This window comes from Bactrocera oleae, chromosome 2, assembly GCF_042242935.1.
Source record: "Bactrocera oleae isolate idBacOlea1 chromosome 2, idBacOlea1, whole genome shotgun sequence".
NCBI lineage: Eukaryota > Metazoa > Arthropoda > Insecta > Diptera > Tephritidae > Bactrocera > Bactrocera oleae.
Genome location: NC_091536.1, coordinates 60,271,426 through 60,292,089, shown reverse-complemented (window position 1 = coordinate 60,292,089; position 20,664 = coordinate 60,271,426). Strand labels below are relative to the sequence as shown.

The 20,664-nt window shown below is 35.8% G+C and overlaps 1 protein-coding gene across 1 annotated transcript; it reads right to left on the bottom strand.

Annotated features, from left to right (window-relative positions):
- Positions 1 to 3,804: 3,804 nt before the first annotated feature.
- Positions 3,805 to 6,131, bottom strand: Osi14 (DUF1676 domain-containing protein Osi14). Its single transcript, XM_014240850.3, has 3 exons — positions 5,724 to 6,131; positions 4,656 to 4,861; positions 3,805 to 4,523 (listed from the first exon to the last, which is right to left on the bottom strand). Exons 1-3 carry the CDS (start codon positions 5,972 to 5,974, stop codon positions 4,150 to 4,152), a joined length of 831 nt encoding a protein of 276 aa, XP_014096325.2. The 5' UTR covers positions 5,975 to 6,131; the 3' UTR covers positions 3,805 to 4,149.
- Positions 6,132 to 20,664: the final 14,533 nt, after the last annotated feature.

The window sequence follows — 20,664 nt, the reverse complement described above, 5'->3', positions numbered from 1 at the left end:
ATACAAAAATATATTTACAAAGTGCATAAGGGAAAATACCTGCACATTGTTCACTTCGCTTTCGCGCTCTCTTCGCAGTGCGAACATACATATTTATACGTACGACATAAAATCTATGCCTATGCTTATATACCCTACTTACATTGGGTCAATTACACTTTAAAAATTTACAAAATTATCTAAAAAGTTGTAAAATTACAAAAAAATAAAATAATAAACGTTGTAGTAAAATTAACACTACTAGAAATTAAAAAATTATACTTGTAAATAATTTATTAAAAACAAAATATAAAAAGCGCATTTAAACATACATATTCAACTGTAGTTGTAAATTTTTTCAAAGTCCTCATTGGCATACATCCCGCAATACCCCTTGTAACAAACAAGCAGGATTGCGTACAAAAAACAAAAATAAATAACAGAACGTTGATCTCTTCAACGAGCTTTAATTTCACGAGCACATAAATATATACACACCAGGCCGTGTATTAGGGTGTACCTAAATACATCAACATAAGGACATAATAAGCATTGTTAAATTAAAAGTGCGATTCTTAATAACTTCTTAAAAAAAGTTAAAATTACACTCACTACAAAGTATTCAAAATAAAATACAATTTAAAAAATTTATTACGCAAGTAAATATTTATCTAATCCGGAAAAAAAACTCTTATAAACGTAAAAGAATATTCTGTATTAATTATAATTTATCGCTGCGTTTTAATCAGTTTACACTGAGAAAACTTTTAATCAACTTTGACACATATAGTAATAGATAACATAACAAAAATGGTTAATGACGACAAAAATCAAATTACACCTGCAGAAGCTACACGCGCAAGACAGGTTGCCACAAAGCAAATAAAAGGCAAAGATATTTGTGCCACCAAATTCATTTCTGAGAGTGACAGATTAACACGATACTGCACTCCATTTTCATCTTCATTGTTTCAAGACATCTCTGAATCGTTATTGGAAATAAAAAACCAATATACTGACAATTTTTGGACTCGTCTCCAAACGGCTCATGACGCCATAGTAGATTATGACGATTCAGATCTAGCACACAATTTTAAATCATCGGCTTACGCAATATACGATAACCGCTTAGACCAGTACGAAAAAACAAAAGCTATGATTTCTGATCAATTAAAGCTAATAATTGCAATTGCACCTACTCCACATCCGAGAGTAGAGCTGCCACAAATACAAAATCAAGAGGCAAGTTCAGGCATCCAACTCGAGGTGCCCGCATGTGACACAGAAACATTTTATGGTGGTTATGAAGAATAGCCGTCCTTCAGGGACATGTTCACAGCAGTATACATCAACCATCCAAAACTATCACAAGCACAAAAATTGTATCATCTCCGATAACATCCAACAAAAGCAAAAGCAGGCGCAATAGTCAAACAGTTCGCAATTAATAACGAAAATTTAAATTTGGCTTGGCTCTAAAATCCAGATATGGAAATTAAAGAATATTGGTCGATAAACAAGTAACGACACTAATAAACTTGCCTAAAATTCAAAAAGAAACAAGTGAAGAATTTATTAGACTACTATCCACTGTTTCTAATTGTTTGTCGGTTCTATCGACACAAAATATTCCCACAGACAGCTGGGACCCAATTCTGGTAAATATATGCACCGCCGCTTTACCAGAAAAATCGTTACTTTTGTGGGAGCAATCGCTCTCATCACGAAATAAATGTCCCACGTGGCAACAAATGAAAGACTTCCTTACTACCCAGTAAGAAATCGTTGAAAGGGTAGATAAAAAACGAATTTAAACAAAAATTGTTCAACGCGACCTAAAAAGAAGCTTTAATAGATCCCAAGCTAGTAGCAAAACAATATTAAACAGAAGCTTTTACAAAACGCAATCTCTCACATCCGAACAGAATAAACATACGTCATGCGAACTATGTACAAGAGGGCATAAACTACAATCTTGCGAGAAGTTTAAAAACTTAAACTTGTACAATAGCTTGTCACATGCGCATACTTATAAAAATTGTAAGAGCAAATATAATTGCTTCTGTTGTCATGAAAGACACCACTCAATGCTTCATAACAGCACATTTGCTAGCTCATCCCAAAGCAGCGCTTACAAGAAAAGAACCACGTGTTTAATTGCAAAAGCAAATCCCGAAAATTGCCAAAAGACACCATGTTGCTGTAAGGCACAAAACACTCATACGCTACACAGCAAAATACAAAATAGGGTATTACTACCCACAGCAGTCATCTCCATCGAACATCGAGGAGAACTCTATAAACTTATTGCCTTAATAGACCAAGGATAACAAAAATCTTCATAGCGTATAGAGCACAAAATAGGCTAAAACTGCCATCAAAACAATCGAATTTTGACATTACGCGGAATAGGCGGAAGAGTAGTCCAAAACTAACACAAAATCTGCCCCATTACCCTAATATCCCCCAATCGGATACGCGAATTGTAGCAGAAGCTATAGTCCTACCGGAACTTACTAAAATGCTTCCAAGCTATCACATAAATAGCAAGCATTAGCAAAAGGTTTCACACCTAAAGCTAGCAAATCGCAACTGCAATACCCCCGCTCAAATATATATAATAGTAGGCAGCGACCTTATCCGCAAATAATAATTGAAGGTGTTGAAAAAATTTCAACCAAACTTCTAGCCCAAAACACTATATTTGGTTGGATTCTAAGTGGACTAGCTACGGAACTAGTTACCACAATTACAACTCAAGTTGAAGGAATCTCAAACGAATACCTCAATTCGCAATTGAAAAAATTTTGGGAGTTAGAAGAACTCCCCCCCATTTCAATTACAACTCCAGAAGATCAGTATTGTGAAGACTTCTACAAAGCCACAACTACTCGATCAAATAATGGCCGGTACGTTGTACGACGACCACCAAAGCCACAATTTTTCAACACTCTAAAAATTGGCACAAAAAACCAAGTCAGAGCTTCTTCTGACAACCCCAGTGTTAAAAACCCAAATATATATAACTCAACCAAATCATCCAAATATATTACTAAATATTCCAAAAGAAAATTTGTTGTCCACTAATTTCCTTAGATTTGAAAAGGGCAGTACAACATAAAAATACAGGGGATCCAATTGAATGCGATATCTGACCAGTTTTCATATCCTACTGAGCCGCAGGATGGTTTTCGCCAATTATGATACAAGCGAAAATCCTGGCCACAATTCTCAAACAATCCAAACGATATTCGAATCTCCCGATTCTTGACCACAATCGCCCATGTCCATAAATAATATCGTTCGCAGCATAATAGTTCGCACTTATCGCATCTATCTAAGCGCTGCTGACATGGGTGGTTTATGGAAATAAGTTGTAAAAGCTTCAAATTGCACGTCAAAAAAAAAGTAGCTTACAAATCTAACTATGACGATTTTACCATATTACTAACTCGAAATGAAGCCGTTCTCAATTCATCCAAACATTGTAATCTCCCAAGATCCCTCCGAGTTCACAGCCCAAATCCCAGGGTATATTTTCAAAGTAGCACCCATTCTGGCAATATCTGAGCCAGGCGTGGAGCCGCTATCCTTACTAACTCATAATAAATAAATTTAAAATAACCCCCAATTAAACCTTAATTTATAGGCAATTTTTAGGAAACACAAAATTACTTAGTTTATGCTTGACTTAGATACAAATTACTCAGCTATAATGTAAGTTAGTTGTGACATATAACACCTAGAACCACCATCGACAGTGTATTGGTTACTTATGCTCAAATTCCATACTTTAATGGGGTTTGAAATCCAAAATATATGCAATTATTTATATGTTCGAACTTTATTCGCTAAACTTTGTACATTTTGAACAACTGAATACAAACTTAAATTAATAAATATATGTACATCAGCTTTAAGAATAATACTAATTCAAATGCGAATGAATTGCGGTTTTGAACTCCTTTTGTATTTCGTTTTACTATTCGGTTTTATTCGTACTCGTACCCATTAGCAAACAGTTTTCAAGTCGTGGGCAATACATATTTTTTTTTTTAATAAATTACTACGAACTACCAAGTATACATTAATATAAGTATAATGTATACTTTAATAAAGGCACATTTTTGGTATTTCCAATATAATGGTAACACCCTCTGAGCTCAATATTTAGAGCTGTTCCTCTTCAACTACTTCTTCGTTGACGGCGGGCGCTTGTTCACTGTAGGCCAACTGTTGGGCATCCAAGCTGCGGGCATATGGATAAGAGGAGGCAGCGCCCGAAGACCAACCAGCAGAGTTGCCACCTGACCAACCAGCCGCGTTATAGCCACTACCAAGAGCACCACCGAACTTATTGCCCAGACCACCAAAGAAGCGTGAGCCACTGACAATGAGAGCCAACAACAAAGCGATCTTGGCCACAATCACAGCTTTGGTAGTGAGCAGGGCCAAAGCGCCGAGCACAATGGGTATGACAGCAAAGAGTTTGGCGCCAACAGCGATAGCTATCGGACCCAACATCTTCTTCAATTTACCTCGGCCTACAAATGAGTTGATAAATATTTTTTCAAATTAATATTTTGAAGACAATGTAATATTGAACGAATGGACCCATTCAGTTTGTTTAAAAGAAGTATTTGCGCTTTCATAGATATTACGGTTTTGAGGCTTACCTTCATCGAGTGCACGTGCCATTTCTTGTGTAGCTTCAGCCGGGATTTTCACTTCTAAACTGTGGGAGCTCAAGAAATCAGCAGCGTTTTGCATAGCAATGTCCACCAAGCGTCCACTGCGTTCTTCAGCATTTTCAGGTAATTGCGCGTATATGTCGCTTTCACTCAATGCCTTACCGCCGCGTGCCACGGAGGAAGCGGAATCTCTGCAAAATTTTAAGTAATATAAAAGTCAAATTTAATGTAAATGCGAAAAAAAGAATAAGCTAAGAAAAAATTTTGTAAACAGTCAATGAAAAAAATTACAGTCATATTAGGTTGATATTAAGGTGAATCGATTATTTGAAGAATATTGTGGAATATGAATAACTTTTGTGTAGTATGGATGAACATCTAATTTAATAATGCAAATAATAAAACCTTTAAGCTCTAAGCTATTTTTGATTCACCAAATCTTAAAGAGTAGTAAATCAAACAATCAACTGTAAAAAAATACAAGAGAGCTTAAGCAGTGGCATTATCGAGAAGTCAATATTAAAGCAACGCCTGATCTTTTTTTGTACAAATGAGCTCAATTAAAGAATTTTTTGACCAGCAGGCTCTATTCTCTTATGCAACCATCTCACAAACTCTCCCTTACTCTCTCGCATATGCTCCGGTTTCAGTACTTTTGTGAACTTGTTTGGTAAGACAAGAATCAATTGAGCTTGCCAATTCTCGTTAACGTCTGGATTACATCAGTTAGGTCAAAGTAGAAAATATCCCGTTAATTTGTGAAACTTGTTCAGCAAGATTTTTTTTGTATTGTTTATTAATTTTGAGAATGCTCACTAATTTGCTTTAAAGCTTTTCAAATTCAGTACAGTTCGCTTGTTGAAATTTCAATTTTCACTCCATTGTTAACACATCCTTTTAAGGTTATGTAGTCACAGTTAATGGACTGTTTTTTAACTTATTTAATTCGAATGTGCAAATACATAATATTATGTATTTCTTTGCATGTCTTTCAATTATATATTTCATCAGTAAATTTTATTCTTTTTACGTCACACACTCTCACGCACACACCTTTTGAACGATATGCCATTGACGAGTTCGATGTTATTGCTTCTAGCCGCGCGATTTAATGCCGTAATACCCTTGACGGCGAAACAAGTAGTCATATCCTCAGCTTCAAAACAGCTGCCAAGGTAGCGGGCGGCAAGTGCCAATGAGCTGCCATTTTCCCCTTCCACGCGATTATCTTGTACACTTGGCGCAGCGCAAATGCAGCTAACGAAGAGCAAGGAAGTGGTGGCGAAGATGGTGAACACTTTCATTTTCACGAAAATTACGTATTTAGGTAACACACCGAAAAGAATATTTCGAATTAGTTAACGCGTCACTTTTAGTTGAATATTTCGTTGCGGTTTCACGTACGTGCAATGCTTGAGAGCATTAAGATGAGTTTGATGTACTTGTTCCCAGAAAGACACCCTTTTATACTGGTTCCAAAAAAGTACGGAAATGTGAGTTTGCCGCTGCCGCTATTACCGTTGCGGCGATGCAGTGCTGAAAAAGCAATTACAAAACATTTTTACCGAAAAATTAAATAAAAGCAGCAGCAGCAACTGTGTAGCAACGCGCAAGAAAAATGTAGTGAATGAACCGGGCAAGACGCGCGTCGACGCAAGCACAGTAACGCTGAAAAGTGTTGAACGCGTGCACGCACAGCTCATAAACTGGCGCGAAAACAAAACAAAACAACAGACAAAAACTGAAAATAATGCGAAAAATAAATAAACTAAAGTGACATAAAACTTAATGTACGCGTCTATAACGGAGAAAAGGCCGAAAATGGTGAGAAACGCAAAACATTGAAAAAATGGCCCATAAAAGTAAAAAGACGCAATGGAGCGCAGCCGCAGTTGTCATAAAGCGGTTGCTGTCAGCGACGTTCGAGTTAAGCATTAAGCCAATGCTACCTGTTTCCCTTGTTTCTTTTACTGACGCCATCACGCGTTTCTCATCAAAAGTAAAAACTTAAATGTTGGTCACTTCAATAGCAAATAATTGTCGAAAAAGTCGACGCGCATGCGCCGCACATGAACTGTAGCTGCGCGCATTGCGGTACATAATATAAGTCTGTGCAAATATGCTTGCGCACCAATTGGCATCAGCGCCAATGACTGTATAAATTTCGTTTTTACGCCCTCTACAAACCGCCTCGGCAACGTCAGTTGGCGGCCGCACAAGGTGCAGCATCTGTCACAAGTACAGTCAACTGCTGTTTGCGCGTCGCAGCTTCCTCTCTGCTCAGTTTCTGAAAATTTCCTCCATTTTTTGTTGTAAATATTTCAAGCGTCTTTAATGCGTAAGAAAAAAGCAAATAACTTTCGACGAGGCCTAAGCAAATTTCGCATATTCGTTTGTGTGTTGATGTTTGTTGTGTGTTGTTGCTATTACGACTCATTTGGAGATAAGCTTTATTGTTATTGGTGATATCCATAATTTGATAAATATATTGCGTTGGGTGTGAAATTTCTCAATTGATTTTACATAAATTTTATTTTGTTATTTCTGAATATCTTTCGCTTAATATGACGTGCTCAGCGGAAGCACCCATTTTGATGTTAAAGTTTGACCTAAATTCATAAGCAAATTGATTAATCACACATTTGATTTTTCGGTGCGCTTGCAACATTTCATCATCAAGTGAAATAAGAGTAATTGACCATATGAGCTCAATTCGGCTATTTTATACTCAATTCTTCAATGAAGAATTGCTGTTTTTAATTAAATCATGATCGATTTTAATTTTAGAAATATAACATACGATTCGTTTTTGAGAAGCTTCTAATGAAAAACACGTTCCATAAAAAACCATTATCCATATCGTTACATGATTACTATCGCAGATGCGTCCCCAAGAAGATCGAAATTCAATTTATTAGTTATATGAGAGAAAAAATTATATTACGGATATAGGGCCAGACTAAAGTCTGAATATAATAAAGTCAACCGAAAAGTCGAAAACCTTATTTTGATTATATTTGTTCAACGGGGAAGGTCGATGTATTGGGCATAAAGTAAATTACATATGTTGGCTGAGATAATTGATGGACCGATTTCATCTTTGGCAGCGATTTATTCATCAATATCTATTAAAGTAATCCCCCTCGGATATAATACGCTAGTGCCAACGCTTTTACCAATCCTCGAAGCACTTCTGAAATACGCTTTTCGGTGTGGCCATCAGCTCTTTCTTCGATTCTGACTTGATCTCATTAATTGTGGCAAAACGCTTTCCTTTCATTAGTTTCTTCAGTTTTGGAATAGGAAAAAGTCGCAGGGACCAAAATCTGGTGAGTACGGTGGTTGAGGCATGATTACGGTTTTATTTTTGGCCAAAGGCCGATACTAATGCGACATTGCTTTTGCTCAAAATTTAGCAATTTCGGAACAAACTTCACTGCATGATCCGATTGATATGCCAACATCGTCTGCTGCTTCCTTAATAGTGATTCGACGATTTTCAAGAACAATTTTTTCACTGTTTCTATGTTTTCCTCGCTTGTTGACATTGGCGCACCTCCAGGGTGCTCATCGTCATCAACATCGGCCTTCTGTAAAGCGCTTGTACCACTTATAAACTAACCGAATGCCACAGCCAACATTTCAAGTACCTTGAAGCACTTTATTACATTTTTAACGCAAAATGTAATACATCTTCTTTGATCCATTTCTTTGAAGAGTACACAAAAATGTGACTAACCTTTTCTGTAATGGAAGCACATGATAAACATATGTGTCCGATTATAAGAAAAACAAAATATCTATAATCGAAAGTACACAGCTCGCGAAAAAACCAAATTCACCTTTTTCTATGAACACACCTTGTATATATGTACATTGAACTTATTAAGAGGCGGGACCACCCCCATTTAAGATTTACAAACCCGCACTACTGCGATCCCCTATACCAAACTACAATTGTGCATATTATTTTAGTGTCGTGTTTTATGATTCGTAAGATATTTTGGACACTCTGAAATTCTTTCATCAAATTATTAATGACGCGTGGTTTCCACAAATCTTCAAAACAAATAAGGAAATGCAACTGACTTATTGTGTTACTTTCTTCTAAACTAATTGCAATACTGCAATGGGAAAATAATATATTTTATACCTGAACTTTGATTAAGGTACTCAATTGAACCACTGGAGTGTTCGCAAACAGCGATATCTGCAACAAAACTCTGAAACTTTCTATAACATTTTTGTTAAAGTTTTTCGAGCCTCACCACCACAAACTCTGGAACCATTTCTAAAGGGTGAAGATATAAAAACAGAAACCCTCATCACGTTGCCAAATTTTGAATAGTTCTTCTGAGTAAAACAAAATTTTCGTAACTCTTTACTCATTGAATATATTTATTATATCTATTTACACTCTTATGTTTATTCTTTGATCAGTTCAACTAAATTTTTACTTTCGATTTCATAACAAGCGCATCTGAACTTTCTCAAAGATTACACAAGTACGAAATAAGTAATTATGGTTTGCCATATACATATATACACACTACCGCATATTAAAGTGCCAACAGATATGCACGTTGATGTGAATGTGTTTGTTTGCATAAACGAAAAGTACATTTTCTCTTCTGTTTGCACTCATTAATTGTATTACTGACTTAGCGGCAGCCTCTAAGAAGTTAGTGACAACAAAAGTCAAACGTGTTCGTCATATAAATGTGATAACCTTAGACACCTGCTGAGAGCGTCTATAAGTTGCACGGCGATTAGCTTTAGCGGTTCGGCGCAGCAATAAGGTTTCCAGTTTCATTATTATTTCCGCCACCGTCAACGCCAGTACAAATTTTCAGGTACTTTCTTCTCTTTTTTGACTTGAGTTTTATACAGTTTTTTTGGATTGATAACACTAAACCACTAAAACCAGTTTAATATTCACAAAATACATATATCAACATGCAGAAATAACATAATGAGGTGGCTGGAATTTAGGCAAAAACAAATATTCAAAGTTAGTTTTTTATGTTTTAGAAAACCGTCTAATTTATATTTTGTAAGTGTCAATTTGTAAAATTCTGTGTCAGGCAACGCATGCTGCTCCGGTTAGAGAGTTCTAGTGCCACTTAAACATATGTACGTACGATGAGCGCGACTTTAGTAATGCTGTAACACTCACAGTATGTTTCTCTAATGATACTGTATAAGTATATTTAGGTTGACACTTATAGTCTCAATAAGTATTGATGAAACTATTGAAATAAGAGCTGTTTTATTACTCTCATAATGCGGCGGTGGTTTGTTGGTAATAACCTCTAGCTCTGATGCAATATTTTGGAGCAATCATTTTTGAGTTGTTTTCCCTACGTGTGGTGGTGAAGAATAGTGATAAAAAACTCAGTTCTTATTATATAATATTATTTATTATTATAAAATATTATATAACAGTTCTTATTATATAATTATCTGTATAGGTTACCGTTGAAAGTATAATACCTTGGTGAACGCGATGCTTTGGGATATACTATCTATTTACATAGATATGTACAATATGTGCAAAATTGGAGAGCAGTGAATAATGGTAGTTATTTTTGGTCTGAGTGTGTGGCGAGAGTTTTGTTGTATTTTGGTCACTTTTTGGGTTTTTGTTTGTGCATTTTCACGCATGGTTTTCTGTGCATTTTCTATGATAGAGGCGGCAGTAGTAAGGAATGAATGCCCAATGGCCGCACCAGTTACATAGCGTGGCCGTTTATTATTTACACCGCGTTCGGCGATGTTGATGACTGGAACTACGAGTATGTGTGCATTTAAAGTGCTTGAAAGGTTGGTGTTGGCAGATGGTTGAGTACACGTAACCTATCCAAAAATAGACGATCCACTGTTATGCGAACAAAGAGGGTTATGAGGCGTTATGTATGGTTTTAGCAAACCAACACCAAATAGTTGCACTAAAAATATAACTTCATGCACATTTGGCGGATATACATAACTACATTTCAAATGTTTAATTTATCTTTAAGCCAGCGGTGTAGGAACTAAAGTTATACGATTTTCAAATAGTAGTTATTAATAACTATATTCTATACACTTTTAAATAATGATGTTAACCATTTTTAACCAGTATAACATTCCTATCGATTTATAGACATTACTAAGGATTGCTCAACCTAGTATTCATTATGTTATTTAGATCAGCGTCAAATGATGACTTTTAGTTTTAATAGTTCTCGATAAATTATTTTAATAATTACCTAAATGATCACTGTACTTTTTATTTGATAATTGCCAGCATCACCATTAAAGATTCTCGACCAAATCGCGCATAACGACACAAGCGAATATAGGCTCGAATCCATACATAATTATATATTATTCTACCAAAATACAAAATAATCGTCAAATGAAATTGATCGACATAACTGATGTTCTGATCTTTCTTTGATTGCATGACAAAACTTTTTAGAATGTCCATGGATCAAACTCCAAAGCGTATATTGCTTCTGCGCAGTGTTTGGATCCATTTAATCGCAATAAATCCGAATTTACGCCCAATATAACTCTGCAAGAATTAAGAAAATATGATTTACTCCCAATATTGCAAAAACTTTCTTCCAAAAATTTAAGCCAAAAAACAAAAAAACGTCACAGTTAACTATATATTTTTGCAGACTCGCAATACCTGTTAAAATGAACAATCTTCGATACTTGTAATTGAAATATAATATTATAAATCTATCTCATAAATCTTATAAGTTGCTAAAGGAAAGGGTGGTTTATAGACGTGTGATTTTCAATAAGGCTATACATTTTTCAGAGTTGGTCTTTTTGACAGCTATTACTGATTTACACTTAATTTGGTTTGCCATTTTATAATGAACAGACTTAATCCGGAATAACGTTTACACGTCGTGCCAATTTATTATAATGGTTTGGTTCTTAGGACGCATCGTGTGGTGCGTCCAACATTCGGTCGGCATAAATGCCCAGCAGAGGCAGTACGCCAGCAACCTTGGATCAGTTTTGCACCATGTTTACTCTAGTGGATAATGCGCATCCTCATAGACGCTGTGCGCATCAATGACGTTGTTGCTGCTGTGAAGCAGAGTATTAAAAAAAACCCGAATGAGTTCATTCGCCTTTGCGCGCAACAATTGGAGCTATTCCCATACACTTCTTAGAAGATTTTGCGGACAAGTCTTTTGATTTGCGGGCTTACAAAACTCAACTTGTGCAAAAATTGAAACCGAACGATCATCAAGTGCGTCGAACATTCAGTGAATGGGCTATCGAGACCGATTTTCACAAGAAAATTTGGTTCAGCGATGGAGCTCACTTCTAGGGGAATGGTTTATTAAGGTATATAAACAAAATCACATAAACGATGTCACATTTGGAATGATGATTGTTAAGATGCCGTTACATCCTCAAAAAGTCACTGGTGTGCTCTATTTTGAACGCGGTTCTATAAAGTCATCTCATACCATCCCAGAGATAAAATTTAATGTCTCTGGCGTGTTTAGTGCTTGATTTATCGCGCTTTTAGTAGTTTTTAACAGTACCGTTATATGGGGAGTGGGCGAAGTTGCCACCCGATTTCAACTATTTTCATACCGTCAATAGAAGTGCTAAAAACATTTGTTATTATAGCATTAGAGGTTTAGGAGATATGCACATTAAACCAATTAGAAGCGGGACCACGCCCACTTTTAAAAAAAAATTTTAACTGCAGATGCCTAATGCTAATGTGATCCTGGGTACCAAATAATAGTCTTGTATCTTGTTGTGGAGCTTAGTTATGGCAATTTATTTGTTTTTGATTAATGGCGTTTTATGAGCGTGGCAGTGGTCCGATTACGCCCATCTGTAATACCAACCGTCTTACGGTACCAAGAAACATGTCTACCAAGTTTCATAAAGATATCTCAATTTTTACTCAAGTTACAGCTTGCACGGACGGACAGACAGTCACCCGGATTTCAACTCGTCTCTTCATCCTGATCATTTATATATATACCTATAACCCTATATCTAACTCGATTAGTTTTAGGTGATACAAACAACCGTTAGGTGAACAAAACTATTGTACTCTGTAGCAACAGGTTGCGAGAGTATAACAAAAAATAACTAAAAACTTTTAATATAAATAACGCTAATGTAAAATACTGTGAAAACCATCTGTTAATTTTTGGCAAGCGGAACTTCTTTCGAAACACTGTACGTCAATAGAAAAGTAGCCATAAAATTCAATAGTAGCTCTGAGTTCATTTTTCTTGATTAAAATCGAGTTTGGAAAATACCTTGTGATGCCATTTAATTATAATTATCATTTGTAACACCCAGTTATTACCACAAAAGCAATTTTCTTACTTCTGTTGGCCCTAATATGAACGGTATCTAAATTTGTTGCTAAATAAAATAATCATTACAGAAGCTTTAAATTTTACATATATTATACAACTTTTTACTCACTTTTTTAATTTATCAATCTCAGAACTTGTTTTATTAGACTCTTAGAGTGAAAATTTAATCGAATTCAGCATTTTTTTAGAAATTGCTAATTGGTCGATTTCTTTTTTTTGCATAGTGTGAGCGCTTAGACTTAGGAGAACACTTTACTAGTTGCATTAAAGGGCACACCTATACCTTTAAAATTAAAATTAGCGTCCTAGGATTTTAAAAGAATATTGCAAATATTCTTTCATTTACGACTTTTTTAAATATGCCATTTTGTTAATTTTTTTTTTTAACAATTGTGGGTCATTGTATGGTATACAGTTTAATATTCATTTTCGAATAACTCACTAAAATTTAAATTGTATTAAAAAATGTATGTACTCGTATTAATCAATTATGTATAAATTTATGCTAATAAATTTTAAAACATTACATGCAATAGTTTTACCAAAAACACATTATTTCAACGGCAAAAACATACATACAAGTATATTGGCAGCACTCAGCGGACACCAACGCATAACAATCTGGTTGCTAATGGTTGTATTATATTCATTGACGTGTAATTGTTATACTACGTATGTAAGTGCCATGTAGGGATGTTTTCTAATCCACTACAAAAAACAAACAAACTATACCACATACTTACATGCTGCGCTAATTTCTTTGGAGCGGAAAATATTATTTTTGCGAACCCTTAGCTTCGTTTTCTATAAACAATTATAATTCATTTTAAGTTTTAAAAATTTATACAAACATCTATGTCGCTCACCAGAGTAAGATTGATTTAAAAAATGTAAAAATACGAAGCATTGAAAATAGATGTAATGCTCCCTTAGTCGGCGTTCGCATTTTGACTCTTTTGTCGCTTATTATCGGCAAATTCTCTTTTGGTGCCGCCATGTGTGTTCACACGATCGAAAAGAATCCAGCAACACGAGTCTAGTGTTTCTGTCATTCCAAAACCGTGGACCGAATCAGCTAATACGACCTATCTTATGAGAGCGCAATGTAAATGAACAGTTACCACCGCTTCTACCGTCCGCTTCAACAGACCGTATGGAAAAAGTCCAATTTTTTCGGATATCCTATATCCTATATTTCATTTGTATGTTAGTATAGGGGACTCACCTTTTGCTTACAAGGAATTACCATGAATGTGATAGAGTAATACTTAGAATATCCACTATTTATATTTTCAAGGAAAAACTTATGACGCGAATTTCCTAATCTATCGGGAAGTATATTTATATGTATTATTAAATATTTAAATTAAATATTTTTGAGTTTCTTGTTTTTATTCTTATTTACCAATTTCCAAATATTTCTATTATTCTATGCATATTTGCATATTATATACAAAAAATAGATAACAAAATTTAAAATTCTGAACTTATCGTATACGGGTATTTGAAATCGATCGCTCTTGCAACCATGAAAAGAATTTGAAAATGAAAAGGAATGTAGAAATGAGGAGCGAGGAGTTGTTTCGAACAAAAACAGAAAACGTGCCACCCGAGCATGAGCAGCGGTCCCTTCGTTTTTCCTCGTCATCCCCTCGCCCACAAAAAACCAGTTTGAGCGGCAAAAGAGTCCGTGTGTGAAGTGGGACTTAATGAGGTATCCGCATACTCTCTTGTATAGAATTCAACTCTATAACTTTAGTGCTGTTTTCACATGTAAATTTTGTGACAAGAGAGCTGCGCCCAGAGATAGCGAGCAAAAAAATAACGCAACTTGTATGAGTTTGAAAATACTTTAGTTCTGTGTTTAAAATTTCGGCTTTCAAATGCGATTTTATCTAGCCAATTATTCGAAATAGTTGTCCATGTGTTGTTGGGGCTTTCAAACGTATAGAAACAGACAATGGTGCCTGGTCGTAAATCAATTGACAACAACAAAAATATTAACATTTTGATCAATTAGTTTATTTAATCACCACATTAAGCTCTTACATACCTACTCAGGTACTTTGACACTTATTGCCCTTGGCAACATCAATAATTTCCGGCAAATTGGCGAAACTTTCATTACATTTTTTACGTCGCTTAAATATGTTACGCTGCTGCCGTTTATGATATTAATTTTCACGCACTTTTTTTTGTCTTGTCAAATTTATTCATTAATTTTCCATTATATATATATACATACACTGCGCGTCACCAGGTTATCACACCTTCATAAGCCATTACTTCTGATTCTTTTGTTATTAACTTTCAGGTACTTTATTTTACGTTTTGCTTTACAAGTCTAGAATTGAAGCACAAAACGTCGATTTAATGTAGTGGCGCCTTGTGAGGTAAATCAATGTAATTAAAAATGTGTCGCGGTGGTCGGCTTGCAAAGTGTTTGAAGGTATTCAAAATACTTGGCCATCAATTGTCTTAAATAACATTGGAAAATTTTACGAATCGCTACCAAATCGGATCTTAGAGATCATTCTCAACAAGGCGGGATCGACACATTTATATAATATACAAATGTTTAAATTAGTTTATACATAAGTTACAAATATTTTCCTGCCTAAAATTAATAAATAATACTAAAACGAGATGATATTTGCTGACCTGATGACCTAATTTAACTTGAAATTGAATTGAAATTCGAAAGGAAAACTGTGAAACACTGATTGTTTCTTTAACGGTTGTTTGTATCACCTAAAACTAATCGAGTTAGATATAGGGTTATATACCTATATATAAATGATCAGGATGAAGAGACGAGTTGAAATCCGGGTGACTGTCTGTCCATCCGTCCGTCTGTCCGTCCGTGCAAGCTGTAACTTGAGTAAAAATTGAGATATCTTTATGAACCTTGGTAGACATGTTTCTTGGTACCGTGAGACGGTTAGTATTGCAGATGGGCGTAATCGGACCACTGCCACGCCCACAAAACGCCATTAATCAAAAACAAATAAATTGCCATAACTAAGCTCCGCAATAAGATACAAGACTGTTATTTGGTACACAGGATCACATTAGGGAGAGGCATCTGCAGTTAATTTTTTTTTTAAAGTGGGCGTGGTCCCTCCTCTAATAGGTTTAATGTGCATATCTCCTAAACCGCTAACGCTATAATAACAAAATTCATTGGAAGCAAAATTTTAGCACTTCTATTGACGGTGTGAAAATAGTGTAAATCGGGTGGCAACTCCGCCCACTCCCCATATAACGGTACTGTTAAAAACTACTAAAAGCGCGATAAATCAAGCACTAAACACGCCAGAGACATTAAATTTTATATCTGGGATGGTATGAGATGACTTTATAGGAACCGCGTTCAAAATTAGACAGTGGGTGTGGCACAGCCCACTTTTAGGTGAAAACCTATATCTTGAGATCTGCTTAACTGATTTCAACAAAACTCCGTACATAACGTTATTTTCATATTTCTATGTTATAGTGCGAAAATGGACGAAATCGGACTACAACCACGCCTACTTCCCATATAACACCATTTTCAATTCCATCTGATTCTTTGTTGTTGACCTTCTACCGAAAATATCAGCCAATCCACAAAGAAATCTCAAACGAGTATACCATTTGACTTTGCGAGAGTATAAATGTTCGGTTACATCCGAACTTAGCCCTTCCTTACTTGTTTTAGTTTAAATTTATACAATTTTTCTTAAAAATCTGTAAAATCCATTTACACTTGAAGTGTGCTAACCTAATGAAGCGCAGTGTACATTAATATTTGTTATTTTTAGAGTGTTATCTCTTGTTAAGCTACTTTCTCTCTTCCTCGCCCGTTGGTGCCTTGAGTCTTTTGTGTCCCAAACTAAGTTTGGTACGCCGCATAATTTCTCTTTTTGTATGTAAATATGTATATTTTGAGTATTTAGTTCATTTTTGACAGTTTAAGAGGGTTAATTTGGCAAATAGTTTACGCTGCGACTGATTCATAAATGATGGACACTGCAAATGAAGGTATCAAATAAGGCAGGCCAACTTGGAGTGAAACCGAGCATTTCATACTCAGCGTCTATTAGAAAAATAACTGTAAATTTAATGATTATTATACTATTTATAGATTGTTATACTATTTCAAAATTTTTTCAAATCTTTAACGCATCATATTTTTAATCTCATTTATGGAACTGAATTTACTGAATTTGAATTTTAATGATAACAATAATTCTAAGAAAGTAGTGAATAAAGGCGTTCGCTGAATGTTTTATTGGTTATTGTTTGCACCATATTTATAATCGAAATGGATACCTCATTAACAGAAACTTCTCATCAAAAATACCTAGATACTTTGTTTGCGCCAAGATACCTACAGCGGATTTATTTTGGCGCTTTTGGTTGGTTTCAATCTTTATAATAAAAAGTGTTTTCTATTTACTTGGGTTAAGTTTATATTTTTGTCCTATTTTTGCTTCAGAGTTTTCTTGAGTTGATGTTTCAGTTTTTTGTTGAAATTCGTACTTACTCATATCTCCGTACCCCGAGATATATATTTTATTCAAATGCTGAGTTATAGATATATATAATTTCCAATGCAGACTGTTTGAAGGATTCGGAACCATTAGTCTCATTTGTGGTGAAAGAGCCATAAATACAAATGTACATGCCAATTATGTCAAAATATTTACGTAGATTTATTTTATTTTACTTTTTTCACAAATTGTTGATAGGAAAGATAACAAAGCTAACTTAACTGTTTGTTTGCCGTCGTCAACTGGGCGTATCTAAGCTGTTCAAATATTCAAGCAATTGTTCAGGTGTCACACTACGCCCTGCACTGCACATTCCCCTCAAACTCATTTGGTCATTTATGCATTCCTAGCCGTTGTCATTTCCCCATCGCTTGGCACTTTCCCAGTCTGCCAATATTGACATTTCATATTTGCACAAATGAAAAGGAAATCAATTTCACTTCACCTGTCGGAGTTTGAGCATTCAACCTAAATATTTAAGGCCACACCGTGGCTGTGGGTTTTATTTTCGTGGGATTGTTTTGTTGCCACTCTGCGTTGCTATTTACATCGTTGTTATTTACTTATACTTAGACATAACTATGGGATGCCCAAGCAGGCAAAGTTCAACGTATTCAAACAATGGAGAACGCGATTACTTAATTGGGCGGATAACCACCTATATTCTTTGTGTCACTTTCAAGTCTTAAAATACTAAAAGATTCGGGAGTTGAAGTAGAAAGAATACATATATAATATAAGGTTGTCTTGAATATTTTCTGCTGACCAAGATGCTTTATAGTGTAAAATATCTGTAAAAAAAATTTACAGAACAACTAAACAAAATTTTAGTATAACATAATTAACAGTAAAATTTAAGAGTATTTGTAAGGTGGTTCTAACAAGTCAGAACAAATTTCTTAAGAGCCATATGGTGACCAAATTCAGAAGAAATTTAAATAAATATATTTTATTTAACATCGCAGTTATATTTAGTTTGCCAACTTAGTTTCCGAAGTTAAAATATTAATTTTAAACTATCGATATGTACATACATAACATATGGTTGTATACCTATACAACAATACATTTTGAATGACGGGTTTCGCTAAGTAATTTTCTAATCAAACAAGAAAAAACGTTAACTTCGGTTGCACCGAAGCTATAATACCCTTCACAAATACAAAAGCTCCTTACAAGAACTTGATTCCGATCGTCCAATTTGTATGGCAGCTATATGATATAGTTATCTGATCTGCACAATTTCTGCGGAGAATACATTGCTGCCTTAAACAATAACTCGTGAATAATTTCGTGAAGGTACCTAGTCAAATAACAAAGTTTTCCATGCAAGCACTTGATTCCGATTGTTCAGTTTGAATGAGAGCTATATGCTAGAGTGGTCCGATATCGGCCGTTCCGACAAATGAGCAGATCGATAGCTTAAAAACTGTGGGACTAATTTGTATACATACAGACAGACGGACATGGCTAAATCAACTTAGCTATTCATGCTGATCATTTATGTATATATTTTATAGGGTCTCCGACATTTCCTTCTGGGTGTACAAACTTCTTGGAAAACTTAATATACCCTGTTCAGGGTATAAAAAGAAGAAATATGTATAGAAATGGAAATAATAACTAAGATAAGAAAAAACTTTAACTTTGATTTCACCGAAGCTAGAATACCCTTCACAAATAAAAAAGTTTCCATACAAGAACTTGATTTTGACCGGTCGGTGTGTCTGCCAGTTATATGCTACAGCGATCTAAACTAAACAATCTGTTTGAACAATTTGTAGGAGGTCGATTCCAAGAAGGATCTCACTTAGACAGCTTAAAACGCCGGCCCGTTGTGGTACCTAAAAACTCCTAAACGCTTTGTGCCTTTGAACAACTTGTTAAGACGGTCAATATCCATTTCGCCTATGTATTCAGGTCCGTCGAAAGTGTGATTGCCGAGATGTTTCAGTAGCACGGTTCGCGCGCTCATTTCTCTAAGCGAGGCTGCACTACGTCGCAGTACTTCTACCGCCACCTTGATCGCAGCCACTTCCGCCTGAAAAACACTACAGTGGTCCGGTAGCCTGAAGCTAAGATTGACGGAGTGCTCCTTGCAGAAACCCTCCGCCCCTCCAATCTTTCCTCTTCTTCAGCGGCTTCTTTCCCTCCACATGTTCTTCGTCGGAACATGAGCAGAAAAAGAGCCGCCTCGAGTGGCCTCAGTGACGCAGTGATCTAAATTTTCCGGAATGCAGCTGAAGGAGGAAAGCATTTCGGCGTGTACATAGAACATTATTGGCTTGATTGAACACGGTTTCGTAGAGCAAGAACTCCACCTTAGGTGAGAGTCCTTACCTTTTCCATATAGCCCCTTTGCAGCAATATAAGGCGACCGATGCCTTCTTAACTCTCTACTCAATGTTTGGCCTCTAGGAAAGTTTTCTATCGAGGATAAGCCATAGGTATTTCATTTTATCAACAGGTTGAAGAAGTGAACCCCCGAAAGAGGGGGGGCGCATTTGGAATCTTATGCCTCCTAGTAAATAACACCATTTCGGTTTTACTTGAGTTAACGGCTAGGCCGCCTTAGGTACCCTTCGGTGAGCTCGTAGACAGTATTTAGGAATTTTTCCTTAACCATAAGAACCACATCATCAGCATAGACTGTCACCCGACAGCCTTACTCTTCGAGTTCTATAAGTAGGTATTTTAACACCAAGATCCAGAGCAGTGGGGAGAGTACCCCCTTTGCGGAGTGCCCCTATTAACTTTTCTGGTTGACTTGGCGCTACCTCACTCCGCTCCGACAGTTCTGCCGCAAAGAAGACTAAAAATGAGGTGCTTGTGGTTCGATTCCACCTCAAACTTTTCGAGGGCTTTAACCACTGCCTCCGGCCGCACAATATTAAAGGCCCCGTCGATGTCTAGAAAGGTGCCCTCAAAAAACTCCTTGTGCTTGAGAGGTATCTCTAGCCATGAAACTACATCATGCAAAGCAGTGTCGACCGATCTGTCTTTAATATAGGCATGCTAGGCTCGTAACAGTTTACCTCTCGGTATTCTGCTCCTAATGTACAGATCCATAAGTCTCTCCAACGTTTTCAACAGAAACGA

What these genes read in the sequence shown, in the direction of transcription:
- Osi14 (XM_014240850.3), bottom strand. Translation starts at nt 5,974, where the DNA reads ATGAAAGTGTTCACCATCTTCGCCACCACTTCCTTGCTCTTCGTTAGC. An exon ending in AATGGCATATCGTTCAAAAG is followed by an intron (nt 4,862 to 5,723) that starts GTGTGTGCGTGA and finishes AAAATTTTGCAG; the next exon opens with AGATTCCGCTTCCTCCGTGG. An exon ending in GGCACGTGCACTCGATGAAG is followed by an intron (nt 4,524 to 4,655) that starts GTAAGCCTCAAA and finishes ACTCATTTGTAG; the next exon opens with GCCGAGGTAAATTGAAGAAG.